Source organism: Ranitomeya variabilis, chromosome 4 (assembly GCF_051348905.1).
Source record: "Ranitomeya variabilis isolate aRanVar5 chromosome 4, aRanVar5.hap1, whole genome shotgun sequence".
NCBI classification, from domain to species: domain Eukaryota; kingdom Metazoa; phylum Chordata; class Amphibia; order Anura; family Dendrobatidae; genus Ranitomeya; species Ranitomeya variabilis.
The window spans coordinates 687422990-687443378 of record NC_135235.1 but is presented as its reverse complement, the minus strand read 5'-3'; the positions used below and the strand labels follow the sequence as shown (position 1 = coordinate 687443378).

General features: G+C 44.6%; 1 protein-coding gene across 2 annotated transcripts in view; it reads left to right on the top strand.

Annotated features, from left to right (window-relative positions):
• The window catches only part of LOC143767670 (uncharacterized), a 108207-nt gene extending 88630 nt beyond the window's left edge, over nt 1–19577 (top strand). The window contains exons 7-8 of one of the 2 annotated variants that reach the window (XR_013213734.1): nt 14169–16287; nt 17006–19577. Coding sequence is in view for 1 of the 2 variants with exons in the window: in XM_077256146.1 (XP_077112261.1) it covers nt 14169–15532 (1364 nt within the window). In the remaining variant the exon portion in view is untranslated. Of the gene's footprint in view, nt 1–14168; nt 16501–17005 lie in introns of those variants that run through there. The other variant, XM_077256146.1, reaches the window with a different exon arrangement.
• The last annotated feature ends 812 nt before the right edge of the window (nt 19578–20389 follow it).

Here is a 20389-nt window from a genome sequence, read left to right as displayed (position 1 = left end):
AAAACAAAAAATAAACATATACTCACGCTGCACGCGGCAGCTTCCGGTCCCAGGGTTGGTATGAGCGCAGGACCTGTGATGACGTCGCGATCACAGGACCGTGACGTCATGGCAGGTCCTTATCGCATAGCATCCTTGACACCGGAACCTGCCACTTGCACTGCCGAGGACAGAAGGTGAGAATAACCTTTTTTTCTATTATTATTATTTGTAACATTAGATCTTTTTACTATTGATGCTGCATACGCAGCATCAATAGTAAAAAGTTGGTCACACAGGGTTAATAGCTGCGTTAACGGAGTGCGTCACACCGCGGTCCGTTAACGCTGGCCTTAACCCTGTGTGAGCCCTCAGCGCTGACTGCAGGGCAGTAAAGCAGCGGCCATTTCGCTGCCAGACTATGGCCGTCGCTGATTGGTCGTGGCAATGGTCGTTGGCGTTTTGCCACGACCAATCAGCGACTTGGATTTCCATGACACAGAGGCCATGACCTATGAATATCCGTGACAGACAGATGGACAGACAGACGGAAGTGACCCTTAGACAATTATATAGTAGATATATATAATAGATGGTGGCCCGATAGTCCACGTAGTATATTGCCCAGTGACATAGTATATTGTCCAGTGACGTAGTATATTGCACAGCCACGTAGTATATTGCCCAGTTACATAGTATATTGCCCAGTTACGTAGTATATTGCCCAGTGACGTAGTATATTGCCTAGTTACGTAGTAGACAGCACAAAGCCACGTAGTATATTGCCCAGTTACGTGGTATACAGCACAAAGCCACGTAGTATATTGCACAGCGACGTAGTATACAGCACAGAGCCACGTAGTATATTGCACAGCGACGTAGTATATTGCCCAGCCACGTATGTCACAGATAAAAAATAAACATATACTCACCTTCCGAGGGGCCCCTTGTAGTTCTGTCGCCTGTGTTCGGTTTAGGCGGCAGCTTCCGGTCCGAGGGTGTGATGACGTCACGGTCACATGACCGTGACGTCACGGCAGGTCCTTCTCGCGCAGGCGCGCAGGGCCTGTGATGACGTCGCGGTCATATGACTGTGACGTCACGACAGGTCCTTCTCACGCAGGCGCGCAGGGCCTTTGATGACGTCGCGGTCACATGACCGTGACGTCCTGGCAGGTCCTTGTCGCACACCAACCTTAGCACGGAACCTGCCGCTTGTATGGACCGGTCACCGGAGCTTCGGAAAGTCGGCGGAAGGTGAGTATATAATGATTTGTTATTTTTTTTAATTATTTTTAACATTAGATGTTTTTACTGTTGAGGCTGCATAGGCAGCTGTCATGAATCCCCAATGGCTAGGGATAGCACAGGAAAAGCAAAGTAATAATAAATATCGGACGAGCTCTAGGGTGATGGAACCTGGGCTGACCGCTGCCCTACGCCTGACAAACGCAACTAGAGATAGCCAGGGAGCGTACCTACGTTGGTTCTAGACGCCACGCACCAGCCTAAGAGCTAACTAGTACTGCAGAGAAAACAAAGACCTCACTTGCCTCCAGAGGAATTAACCCCAAAGGTATAGTTGCCCCCCACATGTATTGACGGTGAAATGAGAGGAAGGCACACATGTAGAGATGATGTATATAGTTTTAGCAAATAGAGGCCCGCTGAAAACTAGAAAGCAGAATGACACAAAAGGGGACTGAGCGGTCAGCAAAAAACCCTAATCAAAAAAACCATCCTGAGATTACAAGAACCCATGTGCCAACTCATGGCACATGGGGAGAACCTCAGTCCACTAGAGCAACCAGCTAACAAAGAGACATTCTAAGCAAGCTGGACAAAAAACCAAACAACTGAAAATCAGCACTTAGCTTATCCTGAAAGATCTGGGAGCAGGTAGGCAGGAACCAAACAGAGCACATCTGAACACATTGATAGCCGGCAAGGGAAATGACAGAAAGACCAGGTAAAATAGGAAACACCCAGCCTCTGATGGACAGATGGAAACCAAAGGCCGCAACCCACCAAAGTCACCCAGTACCAGCAGTAACCACCAGAGGGAGCCCAGAAACAGAATCCACAACAGGCAGCCTCAATAGTAAAAACTTGGTCACACAGGGTTAATAGTGGCGGTAACGGAGTGAGTTACCCACGGCATAACGCGGTCCGTTACCGCTGGCATTAACCCTGTGTGAGCCGTGACTGCGGGGAGTATGGAGCGGGCGCCGGGCAGTGACTTCAGGGGAGTAGGGAGGGACTAATCAGACTGTGGCCTTCGCTGATTGGTCGCGGCAGCCATGACAGGCAGCTGGCGAGACCAATCAGCGAATGAATATCCGTGACGGAAGTTGCCGACAGAAAGACGGAAGTAGCCCTTAGACAATTAGAGATATATATATATATATATATATATATATATATATATATATATGTGTATATATATACAAATATATATATATATATATATATATATATATATATATTTATATATACAGTGTGTGTGTGTATATATATATATATATATATATATATATATATATATATATATATATATATATATATATATCAAAGAAATTCATAGCCCAAAAATGAATAGCAGATCAGGAGCCTATGAGATCAGAATTTATTGATAAAGCTAATTGGATAGTAAATTTGGAAAAAGGCGTATACCTAAGAAGAGTTGCTATCTCTAAATTTGACAAGATATGGGGTCTATGGATTGATGGCTCTGAATTGACATTCAGGGAACTGAGGAGATTTCGCATTTGCTTGCTTTGATTTATGTTTATATGATGCCTCAAATAAAACTTCTTTGAAAATGTAATTAAAATGTTATTAGTACTTCTACAAATTATATGTAATTGGTTAAGGTACCGTCACATTTAGCGACGCTGCAGCGATCTAGACAACTATCCCGATCGCTGCAGCGTCGCTGTGTGGTCGCTGGAGAGCTGTCACACAGACAGCTCTCCAGCGACCAACTATGCGAAGTCCCCTGGTAACCAGGGTAAACATCGGGTTACTAAGTGCAGGGCTGCGCTTAGTAACCCGATGTATACCCTGGTTACCAGCGTAAACGTAAAAAAAACAAACACTACATACTTACATTCCGGTGTCTGTCCCCCGGCACTGTGCTTCCCTGCATTGTGTAAGCGCCAGCCGGAAAGCACAGCGGTGACATCACCGCTGTGCTCTGCTTTCCGGCCAGCCGGCGCTTACACAGTGCAGAGAAGCACAGCGCCGGGGGACAGACACCGGAATGTAAGTATGTAGTGTTTGTTTTTTTTACGTTTACGCTGGTAACCAGGGTAAACATCGGGTTACTAAGCGCGGCCCTGCGCTTAGTAACCCGATGTTTACCCTGGTTACCAGTGAAGACATCGCTGAATCGGTGTCACACACGCCGATTCAGCGATGTCTACGGGAGATCCAGCGACGAAATAAAGTTCTGGCCTTTCTGCTCCGACCAACGATGGCACAGCAGGATTCTGATCGCTGCTGCCTGTCAAACTCAACGCTATCGCTAGCCAGGACGCTGCAAAGTCACGGATCGCTAGCGATATCTTTCAGTGTGAAGGTACCTTTCAGGTACCGTCACATTAAGCGACGCTGCAGCGATATCGACAACGATGCCGATCGCTGCAGCGTCGCTGTGTGGTCGCTGGAGAGCTGTCACACAGACAGCTCTCCAGTGATCAACGATGCCGAAGTCCCCTGGTAGCCAGGGTAAACATCGGGTTACTAAGCTCAGGGCCGCGCTTAGTAACCCAATGTTTACCCTGGTTACCAGTGTAAATGTAAAAAAAACCAAACACTACATACTCACATTCCGGTGCCTGTCGCGTCCGCTTCCCTGCACTGTGTGAGCGTCGGCCCTAAAGCACAGCGGTGACGTCACCGCTGTGCTTTGCTTTACGGCCGGCACTGACACAGTCAGTGCAGGAAGCTCTGAGCAGCAGCGCAGACGCCAGGGGACGTGACAGACATCAGAGGGTGAGTATGTACTGTTTTTTTTTTTACTTTTACAATGGTAACCAGGGTAAATATCGGGTTACTAAGCGCGGCCCTGCGGGTAAGTAACCCGATATTTACCCTGGTTACCATTGTAAAACATCGCTGGCATTGTTGCTTTTGCTGTCAAACACAACGATACACGCCGATCTGACGACCAAATTAAGTTCTGGACTTTCAGCAACGACCACCGATATCACAGCAGGATCCAGATCGCTGCTGCGTGTCAAACACAATGATATCGCTATCCAGGACGCTTAAACGTCATGGATCGTTGTCGATCTCGTTGTAAAGTTGCTCAGTGTGACGGTACCTTTAGACTATTGTTGCTATGTTCAAATATTTGTTCATCTAATTATGCTGGTTTTGCGAAGTCAAGATATTTAATGCTGTTTAATGCTTTTTAAGGTTGGGGGGTGAAGAACTATGTTTCTCCAATGTTTGTCTGGTTGTTGTTGTTGTTTTTCTTTTTTTTTTCTTTACTTTCCCTTTATGTAAATCTTTATAAAAAAAAATCAATAAAAAAAATTTGATTTAAAAAAAAAAAAAAGTCCAACACCGAAGTCGATGAACATCTGCAAGATTTTGAGACTCTAATGCTGATGCATTAGGTGCCCACAGCTGACTGGGCTAAACAATTGTGGACTAGTTTGACTGTTTGGGCACGGGATGCTGCCTGATCACTTGAACCTCCAATACTGCCTGGACTATGGTAAAAAGTGACAGCAGGGTTTCCTTAAAAATTTCACCACCCCCGAGAGATATCGCACCTCAGTTCTGGACATTGTCTCAACAGGGGGTTCCCTGTTATGATCTGGTGGCCTAGGAGCAGCATGGACGAGCTCTGGAGAAGGTGGCCTCTATACTGACCGCAGACCCTGAACTTAACACCGCAACTAGAAGTAGCCGTGGGATGTTCCTGTCACTCCCTAGACACCTCGTCACAGCCGGAGGACCAATTACCCCCAAAGAAAGAAACAGGAAAACTATCTTGCCTCAGAGAAAATCCCCAAAGGAAAGACAGCCCCCCACAAATATTGACTGTGAGAGGAGAGGGAAATTACATACGCAGACTGAAAACAGAATTTAGCAAAGGAGGCCACGCTTAGCTAGAAAGAAAAGACAGGACAGAGTACTGTGCGGTCAGTATTAAAATACTACAAAAATCCACCACAGAGAATACAAAAATCTCCACACCTAACTAAAGGCATGGAGGGTAACTCTGCAACTCCAGAGCTTCCAGCTTGGCTGAATAAATCCTTACACAGACAAAGCTGGACAAGAAAACATAACAATGCACTGAGCTATAAAGTCCACAGCATGTGGACTGCAAAAAACAAAGCCAGGACTTATCTTTGATGATTTGGACAATCCAGCAGGAGAAACCAAGCAGAGATGTGAATCCTCCAGAAAACAATGGACAACTGGCACTGACTAAAGGATCTAGCCAGAATAAGTAGCCCAGTCAGAATTGGTAGTAAGTGAAAGCACCTGATGACTGCTGAGATCAGCAACAGTACCACTTACAACCACCGGAGGGAGCCCAAGAACAGAATTCACAACAGTTCTCTATGTTGAATTTGGCAGTCAACTCCGGAGACACTGCAACCGCTGTCTTGATGATAGGGCTGCCCACTCCGCTGCTGCCCTTCGGGACGTGATCGTACTTGAGCAGCTTATGAAAAAAATGGCCCCAGAAATTTGAGACTGGGTAGCTGACATGCGGATTTCGGCCTTTGTTCACACTGGGGAGTCCGATGTGTCAATTGAAGGCTGCGGCTGCTGGGAACGTCTTCGCCCTTAAAGTATGTCTCCGAACATTCCTGGATGCCGACTATAGCATTTGCGTGCCTCTTGCTTACCAGTTCTGTGTTTGGTGTAGCTGTTGATACTCAAATTTGAATTTGGAGTTTGGTGAAGTATACTTTGTTGTTTGTTTGTTTCCTTATTTGTATTGTGTTCCCCCACAAATATTGTGTCGTCCTGTTAGTTTGCTTTTTGGTGCAGTTTACTTTATCCCTGTTAGTCTTTATCAGTGTTTTCCATTACGGTTCACCTCCTGGGGTGGGAGTTGGGGGTTTAGCTCGAGATAGGGACTCAGTCCTCCCTACCATCAAGGGTACCCCTGAGTTAAAGAAAGACAGGGTTCCCTTAGCCTGAGCGCAGACCAGGGTCCCAAGTTCCATATCTCCTGTTCCCATTGCTCCCCGTGACAGTACCAGACCGATTGGCTGAAGAGTTTACAGCCAATCAACCCCACTTGAGACCCAATATGCTCACCAATCCAATAGGACCCTTCAACCAAAGATTTGATCGACCACAAGTCACTCAAGCAGGATTTTCTCGTTACCCAGCAGAAAACCCACCAGGACAGAGTTACCAAGAGTACCCGTGATTTGCCTAACCCATGGCGCTGTTATACATGTGGGCGCATTGGAGACATTGCCTAAGATTGTTCCCAGAACCTGGGACCCATGTCTGGAGCCTGACAACCAGCTAAGCTGGTCAACATCTGCCAAAACGAGCAACAAGGTCTGAGGGTTGCTATTCCTAGGACACCCCAACCGCAGTGCTATCCTATCCATAGTCTATGGCGGGTTGGCCACCCTACACCAGCTAACCTCCTACGCCACATCCAGCCAGTTAAGGTCAGTGATAACAAGGCCTAAGGACTTCGGGACACTGGGTCCTCCATCACCCTGGTCAGCCCTGATATTTTCCCACCTGAACACTATTTACCAGGCTGCCAAGTGACCATTTCCCTGGCTGGAGGTCAGTGCTCGGACATGCCTCTAGCTCATGTGCAGCTGGAGTACTTATTAGGGAGAGGTTGAGGTAGGACCCGTGGACGGCATCCCCACACCTGTTATTTTGGGGAATGACCTCAGACAAGGACTGTCCAGCCTATTTGTCATTGTCATAACCCACAACTAAGCCAAGCAACACCCTGATGTGGATCCTTCTGCTACCCATCCAGAGGATAACCGACACGTCAAGCCTCCCTCAACCTCCACTGAGCCAATGGTGGTGAGTACACCTGACCAGACTGTTGCAATTGACTGGTGGGGAGACAAATCGCAAGGAGTTTAGGGAAGCCAAACTCACCGACCCCACCCTAGAGTCTGCCCGCAGTACGGCCGCTCGACCTAGAGAGAAATCAGGGGTATGTGTATAAATGGGAGAAATTACTACTATATTAGGAAAGCTCACATCCTGTATCGAGAACCACTGGACCCATGTCCATCAGCTGGTGGTGCCCCATCAGTATCGACTCCAACTCCTGTGCTTGGCACATGACGTCCCTGTAGCTGGGCACATTTGGGTCAGAAAGACCTGGGCTTGACTGCTGCATAGTTTTTTGTTGCCAAAGGTCGCTCAAGAGGTGTGGAAATACCGAGCCTCTTGTCCAGTTTGTCAACGAATGGGGGGAAGCACCCTGTCGTATCCCACTCCAATCCATGCCCTTGATAGGTGAACCATTTCAGAGGGTTGCGATTGATTTAGTGAGCCCTTTAGATATCCCCAGCCGCAGCAGAAAGGGGTTTATCCTCACCCTGTTCGACTTTGCCACCCGCTATCCGGAGTCCATTGCCTTGTTATCCATAGAGGCGGAGCACGTGGTTCAGGCTCTACTGGACATTTTTAGTCAAGTAGGGTTTCCACAGGTTGTATTGACCGACCAGGCGACAGAGTACCAAAGCGAGCTGATTCAGACGCTCTGGGAAAAACTTGGTGTCCGCCCCATGCGTACCACCCCGAAACTAACGGGTTGCATGAGCGTTTCAACAGAACACTCAAGCAGCTTCATTAGTCGGTATGTGGAGTCTGATGGGGGGTGACTGGTAGAAAAACCTACAGCTTCTGTTGGCCTACCGGGAGGTGCCGCAGGATTGTACCAGGTTCTCTCCTTTTGAATTGCTGTACGGCCAAAAAGTACGAGGGTCATTGGCGCTAGTAAGAGAGTTGGGAGGGCACTTTTAACAAAGAAGAGGTTCCCATTCTAGAGTATGTCCATAAGTTTAGGGAGAAGATGAGGTATCTCATGGCCTTAGCAAATGGGAATTTAGACGTAGCACAGTAAAGGCAACAACGGTGTTACAACCATGCTGCCAGATTCCAAGACATTCCTGTGGACAATAGGTTCTAGTGCTAGTACCAGTACGCAAAAACAAGCTGCAAGCCATGTGGGCAGGTCCGTTTACCATCACTAGGAAATGCAGGGAGACAAATTACAAGGTGGCCTTGAATCAAGCAGGTGTGCTTGAACGGAACTATCATGTTAACAGGCTAAAAGCTTATGAGGAAAGGAAAGTTACCAACCTGGAAGTTTGCTGTCCCCCCTTTAGATGACCTAGATCTGAACCAGATTCCAGACTAATTGGTGGAATCCAAAAGAGGAACGGGGGTAGCGGATGTTCCATTCGGGGAGCATCTTGGTCTATCACAGAAGCAGCAATTAACAAAACTGATTGGAACATATGGCTCCCTGTTCACGAGTCGGCCTGGTCAAACCCCTTTGGTCCAGCATTATGTCAACACAGGGGTAGCTACTCCACTCAGACAACTTGCCTACCAGGTGACACCTCCAATGTTGGCAATGATGAAGGCTGAAGTGAATGTCATATTGAATATGGGATTCATAGTTTATTCCCATAGCTCATGGGCAGCCAGTGTAGTGTCGGTGCCCAAGAAAGACAAGAGTACTCGCTTCTTTGTGACCTATAGGCGACTCAATGAGGTCACCAGTACAGATGCATACCCCATGCCTCGGGTGGATGAACTACTAGACAGATTAGGCAGATCTTAGTTGATATCTACCATCGATTTGAGCAAGGGATAGTGGCAGATCCCACTCACAAGAGGCTCAAGAGAAGTCTGCATTCTTCACCCTTTTTGGCCTGTATGAATTTACCAGCATACCATTTAGGACACCCCAGCTACGTTCCAAAGGATGCTGAACCAGTTATTAAAGGTCGGGTATGCCCGGGCCTACCTGGATGACATTGCTATCTTCAGCGATACCTGGGAAGAGCATTGTCAACATGCGTGTCAGGTGCGTAGCAAAAGCCTAGCTTACCATCATATCTGATAAGTGCCAGGTGGGGATGGCTGAGGTACTATATCTTGGACATCAGGTGGGAAGTGAGTGCATTCATTCCAAACCTGCAAAAGTAGAAGCCATTACCCAGTGGCCTCTCTCAGCCAACCAAAAACAGGTACATGCCTTCCTAGGGACCGCAAACTATTATCAAAAGTTTATCCCCAATTACAGTATGCACACAATCTCATCAGGACCCCAGAGTGCGAGTCCACATTCCTCCAGTTGAAAACCAAGCTATCCCAAACCCCAGTCCTGACTGCTCCTGACTTAAACCACCGGCTCATTGTCCAAATAGATGCATTGGACATTACATTGGGAGCTGTACTCAGTCAAGTGGGGGACGATGGTCAGGAACACCCAGTAGCCTATGTTTCCCAGAAGCTGTTGGACCGGGAGAGGGCATTCACCGCAATAGAAAAAGAATGCTTGGCTATAGTCTTTGCCCTAAAGAAATTAGGGAAGGAATTCACTGTCCTAACCGACCTTAAGTTGGCTAAATCGGACTGCTTGGGACAACGGAGGTTTACTCAGATGGAGACTGGCCTTACAGTCCTTTAATTTGTCTGTCTCCCATTAAAAGGGAAAAGAACATGGAAAATGTTGGATAAACACAGGACTGCTTCATTGACCAGCACTGAAACCCCAGAGACGTCTTAAAGAATCCAGGTTGGGACACCTGGCCACATACCTCACTGCTCTCGTTTAGCTTCCTAAGCTTTTCATTATCTCCTCGCTGTGGTGGCCCGCCAAAAGCGGGGAGCCACTGGTGGGGGTATTTGGCACTGGAAGCTGCTCTAATCTGGGTGAGTCAGCAGAAAGGTGAGATTCTGTAATTTGCACCATCTTGGGTATTTGCTAGGACTGTTATGTATGCTATTGTGTTGGTGGTTCAATAAATTATTGCCACACTGTTTTACCCTCATCCTATGTTGCCTGAGTAGTGTTTTGCCCAGGGGGAGAGAGAGTGGGCATTCAGTGGTATGAGCCTGGTCCTTGCAGTCTTTCTAAAGACAGCTGGGCTAGTGGACGAGAGTATCCACTGACCCCCGTGTCTCCACAGACTTCATCTAGGAAGAGATGGTTCAGGAAGTATGGACCAGGAGTGAGAAAACACTGCCGTCAAATTCAAAGGAATTGCTGGCAGTAGAGAAGGCTGTAAATAAATTTCTTGTAACCTTACAGCGCCTACTGTTGTGAATTCTGCTCTTTGGTTCCCTCCGGTGGTTGTTGGTGGTAATGCAGTTGTCCCTGGGTTGTAATTCTGCTCAGGTGTCCCTGCTTATTGCTGTTCTCACTGGGGTATTTAGGTGTGCAGGATTCATTAGTCCTTGCCAGTTGTCCATTGTTCTTGGAGGTTTTACATCTCTTTCTGGTTCCTCCTGCCCTGCTGCCCAAATCAGCAAAGATAAGTGTCTGGTTTTTGTTTCTGCAGCCCACATGCTGTGGGCTTTACAATTCAGTGCTATTCAATGTTTTTTCTTGTCCAGCTTAGACTGTGTAAGGATTTATTCAGTCAAGTTGGATTCTCAGGAGATGCAGATATGCATTCCATGTCTTTAGTTAGATGGTGGAATTTTTGTATTATCTGCTGTGGATATTTTTTAGGGTTTTAATACTGACCGCTTAGTATTCTGTCCTATCCTTTCCTATTTAGCTAGAGTGGCCTCCTTTGCTAAATCCTGTTTTCAGTCTGCGTGTGTTTTTCCTCTCCTCTCACAGTCAATATTTGTGGGGGGCTGCCTATCCTTTGGGGTTTTTCTCTGAGGCAAGATAGTATTCCCATTTCTATCTATAGGGGTATTTAGTCCTCCGGCTGTGTCGAGGTGTCTAGGATTGTTAGGTACATCCCACGGCTACTTCTAGTTGCGGTGTTAAGTTCAGGGTTTGCGGTCAGTACAGGTTCCACCTTCTCCAGAGAAAATTTCATGCTGCTCCAAGGTCACCGGATCATAACAGCCTACATGTCATGATCCTTTTGGACAATACATTATCAGTGGCTTACATAAATCATGGGGAGTGGGAGCTGAGTCATGAAATCTTCAGATAGATCGGATGTGGAGTCTCTCGATCATAGACCTTTTTGCAAGCAGACTAATCAGAAAGGTAAAGGTGTTTTATTCCCTGGACCACAGGGAGGATCCACTAGTAGTAGGCGCATTCCGAGCCTCCTGGGACTTTGGCCTGGCATATTCATTCCCTGCAATAGCCCAGATCCCAATAGTCATAAGAAAAATCAGGGAGGACAGGGCAAGGAGTGTATCAATTGCTCCCTTCTGGCTTAAAGAAACATGGTTTTCATTGGATAGGAAGGATATAGGTGTCCAATCCATGGGTTCTTTCGGAGGTGCTGAAGCTGCTTTCTCAGGGGCCAGTGTTACATCTGCAAGCAGCCAGCCTCCTATTGATGGTGTGGAATTTTAAAGCGCAGTGTTAAGGGAGAGAGGTTTTTTTTTTCCCAAACCCTTTATCCACTCTGCTTCAGAGTAGGAAAGCAGTCACGACCAGGATATATGCTAGGACATATAGAAAATTTTTATACTCTTCAGGTTTTAGGGTCGAAGGTGGACCACCGGTAAGGATTATCTTCGAATTTTTCCAGAAAGCCTTTAGTTAAGTTTGTCCACCAGTACCATTAAAGTGCACATGGCAGCTCTTGGGGTTCTGTACAGCTGTAATGTAGCCGGTATTTATTGGGTTTCATGATTTATAAAAGCATCATTAAAATCTAGGACCATTTGTAAAGCAAACTTAGTATCGTGGGACTTAAATCTGGCCTTAACGGATTTGAATCCATGGAATCTGCATCCCTGAAGGTCCTTTCACTTATAACAGGTCTGACCTCAGCCAGAAATGTCAGTGATATTCAGGCTCTTTCTATAGCCCCACTATTCACCCAAATCCTAGATGATAAGGTAACTTTTAAGCCCGATTCACCCTACCTTTCCAAAGTAGCAGCGTGATTCCAGGCTGCAAGAAGTCAACCTTCTCTCCTTTTGTTCCAATCCAATAAAGCAGAAGGAGGAAAAATTGCATACTTTGGATTATAGGAGATGTGTAATTAGATACCTGTCCACTTTGAAACGCTGGAGAAAGGAAATGTCTTGGTTCTTATCCCTCTAGAGTTGTAGGAAAGGGTGTAGAGCAGTGTTTCCCAAACTCCAGTCCTCACGGACCCCACGGGTCATGTTTTCAGGATTTCCTTAGTATTGCTCAAGTAGTGGAAGTATCATCAAGGCATCAGGAATTGTCTCACCTGTGCAATACTATGGACATCCTGAAAACATGACCCATGGGGTCCCTGAGGACTGGAGTTTGGGAAACACTGGTGTAGAGCCTCAAAAACTACAATTGCTATTTGGATTACGGAGGCCATTTCTCTAGTCAACTTAGCAAGTGGCAAGTTGGCCACATAACGTCTCTAGGATCTTTCTACTCGGGCTTTTGCATACTCCTGGGCAGAGAGGTCGTATGACTCGATATTAGACGTCTGTAAGGCAGAAACCTGGTCCTCTACTTCTACCTTCTATAGGACTATAGATTGAATATGGGTGCATCGTCCAACCTCACATTTGGGCAGAGGTGCTCCAGGTGGTAGTCCCACCTTAGGTTATTTTATTTCTCTGTGAATCTCTCATTGTGCTGTCATGGGTGATCAATAAAGTCTTAGTTACTTACTGGTAATGTGATTTTTCAGATCCATGACAGCACCCTTATATTCCCTCCTATTACGTGTGGGTGAGCACTACTTTCGCTAGCATTGTTTCCACACCTTTAGTTTATTAGGTGGTGTTAGTTTTTTTTAATGTTTTTATTAATAACCATTGGAGGTCCTCTCATGCTGTGTAATCCAACTTATGCGAGGGAGGAATGCTGCCTTTTTAGACTGCAGGTTTCCTGTGCTTGGTGGGCGGATCCCCTCTCTTGTGGTGCTGTCATGGGTTTAGAAAAATCATGTTACCGGTAAGTAACTAAGACTTTTCATGTACTCACTCAAGGACCTGAGTGGGGACTTTTTTTTTTTTTGCTAGATGAGTACAAGATTTTATTGGTGTTATTTTCACCTACATAAGATTGTTTGGTGTCTGTTCATTCTGCCTCCCAAATATTGGAATAAACAAACAGATGAACACCACGCTTCACTGGTTCATCCTATGAGGTTTTCTATTAGGGTACTGTCACACTCTGCAACTTTCCAACGATCACGACCAGCGATACGACCTGGCCGTGATCGTTGGAAAGTCCTTGTGTGGTCGCTGGAGAGCTGTCACACAGAGAGCTCTCCAGCGACCAACGATGCCGAAGGCCCCTGGTAGCCAGGGTAAACATCGTGTTACTAAGCGCAGGGCCGCGCTTAGTAACCCGATGTTTACCCTGGTTACCATCGGAAAAGTAAAAAATAACAAACAGTACATACTCACCATCTGATGTCCGTCAGGTACCTTGCCGTCTGCTTCCTGCTCTGACTGAGTGCCGCCGTACAGTAAGAGCAGAGCACATCGGTGACGTCACTGCTGTTCTCTGCTTTCATTTTACGGCGGCACTCAGTCAGAGCGAGAAGCGGACGGCGAGGGACCCTGACGGACATCAGATGATGAGTATGTACTGTTTGTTATTTTTTACTTTTCTGATGGTAACCAGGGTAAACATCGGGTTACTAAGCGCGGCCCTGTGCTTAGTAACCGGATGTTTACCCTGGTTACAAGCGATCGCATCGCTGGATCGGTGTCACACACACCGATCCAGCGATGACAGCGTGAGATCCAGCGACGAAAGAAAGTTCCAAACGATCTGCTACGACGTACGATTCTCAGCAGGGTCCCTGATCGCTGCTGCATGTCAGACACAGCGATATCGTATGGATATCGCTGGAACATCACGGATCGTACCGTCGTAGCGACCAAAGTGCCACTGTGTGACAGTACCCTTAAACTGTGACCTGTCATTGTCCTGGTGAATAATTTTATATTTTTATATAGCTTGCCATTTTTACTTATAGTTTAAATAGAAATGTTAATAAAATGTGAAATTCAAGAATTTTTTATTCAGAAATAATAATTGTTTTTATTCTTTGCAGATGACTGTACCTGCAGATCAGGGGGACAGATGACATATTCAATTTTAAAATCAGATGATCTTGAGATCCCACAGGATACATTTGAAATGAATGCCATTACTCCAGATATACAATCATCTCTTCACAGCAATAATCTGTCATCTGATAATTTGAAACAGGTCCTGTCTTCTGAATCATTACTGACTGCTAAGGAAAATCAAAGCCACAAAATAAGCATTGAAAAACAAATTGCTCCAAAAGCAAAGAAGCCATTTTCATGTTCAGAAAATGGAACTAGTTTTTCCCTCAAAAAGTCTTCTCTTAAACATAAAAAAATTCAAACAGAGAATAGATTTTCTTGTTCCAAGTGTGGGAAATGTTTTAACCAGAAATCATATTTTGTTAAGCACCAGAGAACTCACACAGAAAAGCCTTTTTCATGTTCAGAATGTGGGAAATATTTTAATTATAAATCAGAACTTGTTATCCACCAAAGAACCCACACAGGTGAGAAGCCTTTTTCATGTTCAGAATGTGGGAAATGTTTTAATCAAAAAGGGCATCATGATAAGCACCAGAGAAGTCACACAGGGGAGAAGCCTTTTCCATGTTCAGAATGTGGGAAATGTTTTAATCAGAAAGAGCATCTTGATAATCACCAGATAAGTCACACAGGGGAGAAGCCTTTTTCATGTTCAGAATGTGGGAAATGTTTTAATAGGAAAGAAAATCTTTATTCCCACCAGAGAAGTCACACAGGGGTGAAGCCTTTTTCATGTTCAGAATGTGGGACAGGTTTTAACCGGAAAACGCAACTTGTTAGCCACCAGAGAACCCATACAGGAGAGAAGAAGCCTTTTTCATGTTCAGAATGTGGGAAATGTTTTAACCTGAAATCAGATCTTGTTAGGCACCTAAGAACCCACACAGGGGAGAAGCTTTTTACATGTCTAGAATGTGGGAAAGGTTTTAACCGGAAATTGCAACTTGTCAGCCACCAGAGAACCCATACAGGAGAGAAGAAGCCTTTTTCATGTTCAGAATGTGGGAAATGTTTTAACCTGAAATCAGATCTTGTTAGGCACCAAAGAATCCACACAGGGGAGAAGCTTTTTACATGTTCAGAATGTGGGAAAGTTTTTTTCCGGAAAACGCAACTTGTTAGCCACCAGAGAACCCATACAGGGGAGAAGAAGCCTTTTTCATGTTCAGAATGTGGGAAATGTTTTAACCTGAGATCAGATCTTGTTAGGCACCAAAACACCCACACAGGGGAGAAGCTTTTTACATGTTCAGAATGTGGGAAAGGTTTTTTCCGGAAATCGCAACTTGTTAGGCACCAGAGAACCCATACAGGGGAGAAACCTTTTTCCTGTTCAGAATGAGGAAAATGTTTTGAGAAGAAATTCTCTCTTCTTAATCACCAGAGCAGTCACACAAGGTAGAAGCTTTTTTTAATAAAATGGGTCATCTTCCCGCTCCAGAGCCAATGCTGCCTTGCCTCAAAGTAGAAAAAGAAGCAGTCTTATCCCTCATGATGCCTGACAGCTCAAGCCTGTAAGTCCTGCACCATCTTCTCTCTTAATTTCGGCCTTAAAAGAAAAAAGCTCAACCAATCTCCCTGTACTCTCAATGAAAACCACACACTGAGCAGTGCTTGCTTCACTGTGAAATTTAAACCCCACCCCTTCCCAGCCACGGGATATTCTGATATGGGGAACACCAAAATTGATTTGAAACATTATATTGTGTGTTTCCCTACTAATCAAGACTTTGAGCAATATATACAGAGGCTGGAGACCACATACAAAACTAAAATACGTTCCCTCACTTCTAGAATAGTCACAGCTTACTGACAAAGTACAGATATTACAGGATGATGTCGTACAAGTTTTGAACCATCAAAATGCTCATAAAAAACACTGGATCATCACAGTTAGCAAATAAACAGTCTGTTTAATATGGTTGGTGACCAAGAAAATCACAATAATATCCGTACAAGGAATATACCTAAAAGCATCAATGCACAATCGATTAAGTCAACACTGTAAACATTATTCAATAATATCTTTGGTGATCCTATTGATAAGGAGAATGATATACACAAGGCAATCATGGCCTAGATCCTGAGCGTCTAAAGGTACCTTCACACGAAACGACTTTGTAACGATATCGCTAGCGATCCGTGACTTTGCAGCGTCCTGGCTAGCGATATCGTTTAGTTTGACACGCAGCAGCGATCAGGATCCTGCTGTGATGTCGCTGGTCGCTGAATAAAGTTCAGAACTTTATTTGGTCGTCCGATCGCCGTGTATCGTTGTGTTTGACAGCAAAAGCAACGATACCAGCGATATTTTACACTGGTAACCAGGGTAAACATCGGGTTACTAAGCGCAGGGCCGCGCTTAGTAACCCGATGTTTACCCTGGTTACCAGCGTAAAATGTAAAAAAAAACAAACAGTACATACTTACATGCGTCCCCCGGCGTCCGCTTCCCACACTGACTGAGCGCCGCAAAGTGAAAGTGAAAGCACAGCACAGCAGTGACGTCACCGCTGTGCTGTTAGGGCCAGCGCTCAGTCAGTACAGGAAGCGGACGGCGAGGGACGTGAATGTGAGTATGTGCTGTTTGTTTTTTTACATTTTACGCTGGTAACCAGGGTAAACATCGGGTTACTAAGCGCGGCCCTGCGCTTAGCAACCCGATGTTTACCCTGGTTACCCGGGGACCTCGGCATCGTTGGTCGCTGGAGAGCTGTCTGTGTGACAGCTCTCCAGCGACCAAACAGCGATGCTGCAGCGATCGGCATCGCTGTCGCTATCGCTGCAGCGTCGCTTAGTGTGACGGTACCTTAAGAGACATTCTGTCACGCATTTTTTCAATGTAAAAGAGGCCATTATGAAGAAATCAAGGGAGTTTGGTACCTGTTGATTTAAATGGAAAACGCATACATTTGCTCATAGAACTATCCTGAATGACACTTCCTAAAAAAAGGGAATTGAAACTACAACTTGATGCAGTCTGGGAAAATGTCCTGATGTGCTTCTGGGGGTGCCCTTTCCAGCTGCAGATCCGGAAAAATGGAACGTTGTATACTTTTAAAGATCCGAGCGACATGAGACCATTCTGTGATGCCCTGAACATTCCCAGAATCCATATACAGGTGCTTATCACAAAATTAGAATATCATTATAAAGTTAATTTATTTCAGTTCTTCAATATAAAAAGTGAAACTCATATATTATATAAAGTAATTAGAAACAGTGATCTATTGCAAGTATTTATTTCTGTTAATGTTGATGATTATGGCTTACAGCCAATGAAAACCCAAAAGTCATTATCTCAGTAAATTAGAATACTTTATAACACCAGCTTGAAATTTTATTTTAAAATCCAAAATGTTGGCCTACTGAAATGTACAGTGGGTACGTTAAGTATTCAGACCCCTTTCAGACCCCTTTAAATTTTTCACTGTTTCATTGCAGCCATTGGGTATATTCAAAAAAGTTCATTTTTTTCTCACTAATGTACTCTTCACCCCATCTTGACTGAAAAAAAACAAAACAGAAATGTAGAAATGTTTGCAACTTTATAAAAAATAACAAAAAAAATAAAACTATCACATGGTCATAAGTATTTAGACCCTTTGCTCAGCCACTCATATTTAATTCAAATGCTGTCCATTTCCTTGTGATCCTCCTTCAGATGGTTCTAGTCCTTCATTGGAGTCCAACTGTGTTTAATTAAACTGATAGGACTTGATTTGTAAAAGCACAGACTTATCTGTATAAGACCTCACAGCTCACAGTGCATGTCAGACCAAATGAGAATCATGAGGTCAAAGAGACTGGCCAAGGAGACAGAGACAGAATTGCGGCAAGGCACAGATCTGGCCAACGTCACAAAAGAATTTCTGCAGTACTCAAGGTTCCTAAGAGCACAGTAGCCTCAATAAATCTTAAGTGGAAGAATTTTGGGACCACCAGAAGTCTTCCTAGACCGGAACGTCCAGCCAAACTGTGCAATCATGGGAGAAGAATCTTGGTGAGAGAAGTAAAGAAGAACCCCAAGATCAATGTGGCTGAGCACCAGAGATGCAGTAGGGAGATGGGAGAAAGTTCCACCAAGTCAACTATCACTGCAGCCCTCTACAAGTCGGGCCTTTATGGCAGAGTGGTCCGACTGAAGCCTCTCCTGAGTGCAAGACCTATGAAAGCCCGCATAGTTTTCTAAAAACACATTAAGGACTCTGACTATGAAAAATAAGATTCTCTGGTCTGATGAGATGAAGATAGACCTTTTTGATAATTCTAAGCGGTATGTGTGGAGAAAACCAGGCACTGCTCATCAGCTGCCCAATACAATCCCAACAGTGAAACATGTTGGTGGCAGCATCATGCTATGGGGGTGTTTTTCAGCTGCAGGGACAGGATGACTGGTTGCCATTGAAGGAAACCTGAATTCGGCCAAATACAGAGATATCCTGGATGAAAACCTCTTCCAGAGTGCTGTGGACCTCAGACTTGGCCAAAGGTTCACCTTCCAACAAGAGAATGACCCTAAGTACACAGCTAAAATAACAAAGGAGTGGCTTCAGAACAACTCTGTGACCATTCTTGACTGGCCCAGCCAGAGCCCTGAGCTAAACCCAATTGAGCATCTCTGGAGAGACCTGAAAATGGCAGGGGAGAAGCCTTTTTCATGTTCTTAATGTGGGAGATGTTTTAAATGGAAATGGTATTTTCTTAAAGGAATTGTCATCATGTTTGGCATGTTAAAATAAAAAAAATCATATTCACCTTCCGCGCCGGTGCTGTTCCAGTGGTATTGTCACTCGCGTTCCCTGGGCTCATATGAGGTTGTTGCATCACACAATCCCTGTGCCCAATCAGCCCCAGCTTCACTGTCCCCGCCCTCAGATGTATGAACATGAACAGGAAGCCAGGGCTGTGACTTGTCTTTGGCTTCCTCTTATTGTTCGATTTGTATGAAGGTGAGAACAGTGAAGCCACCGCTAATTGGATGCAGTGCTCATATGACATAAAAACCTGAGCCCCCGAAATGCAAGTGTTGACACCGCTGGAACTGAGCCAGCATGGGAGGTTTATAGAAATGTTTTTATTTTGACAGGACCAAACATGAGGAATGAGAAGTCAAAATCCCACACAGAGGAGAAGACATTATCATACCCAAAGTGTGAAAAATGAATTACGGTACCGGAAAATAGTATTTTGTTGACCATCAAAAATAACTCAGAAACTATATACGTTATTGATAAATTGTACAAAAAGATATAACAGACATGTATAATTGAATGAGAAAGGGAAATTACTTTAGAACTTACTATATTTCTTGGACTGTAAGACATACTTTTTTTATTAGATCATTTTTAATAAGAAAATTAGACAATAGTTTTTACAAAGAGACATCAGTAGAATAAAAATATTTTCAATGTTACATGGTATCATGATATGTTATACATATGTACATGTACATTTTTTTTTTATTCAAACTAATACAACCCCCCTCCCCCGATAGCACTCCAGATAAATCTGTATTCATACTATTATTTTTTAATGTTTTGTATACATTAGAATATCTGCCATTCAGTTATCATAATGAGTTTGCATGTGTACTCATCCTACTTAGATCATTAAACCTGGATTGATGATACTGCAAGTGTTCATGAAGCCAGAAATTGCCATATGTTATTTCTCAGGAGTACTCCAGATGGTAGGCCTGGAACATTCAACCAGGATCCCCAATAAGCAATAATATTGTTTTGCTTATTTATTAACTCATTAACTGTTGGTGGTTTAGCGTCTGGCCAGTGTTGTGCTATAGGTTTGCGAGCTTGATACAATGTTCGCGAAAGACCTACAGCCATTGGGGATTCAAAACTAATAAACCTCACATCTGTTTCCTTTTTTAATGTAGCTGCCAGGGGATGATCTCCCATGCAGGACAGTGAAAGTTTCTGATAGACATTTGAAATTAAGCTGGTCGCTAAACTGAGTTAGATATACATGCCTAAGTTGTAGGTATCAAAAGAAGAGGCCGTGAGGCAATCCAAACTCTTTTTGTAGTTTGTTAAAGCTTTTAAGTGTTCCATTTCCTACTAACTGATCTAAAGTCTGAATTCCTCTTGATTCCCAATCTCTGAAACTAGTAAATTTGTCAAAGTCCACCAGTCGCTGATTTTGCCATAATGTGGTAAAATTAGAGTATTCCCTTACCCCC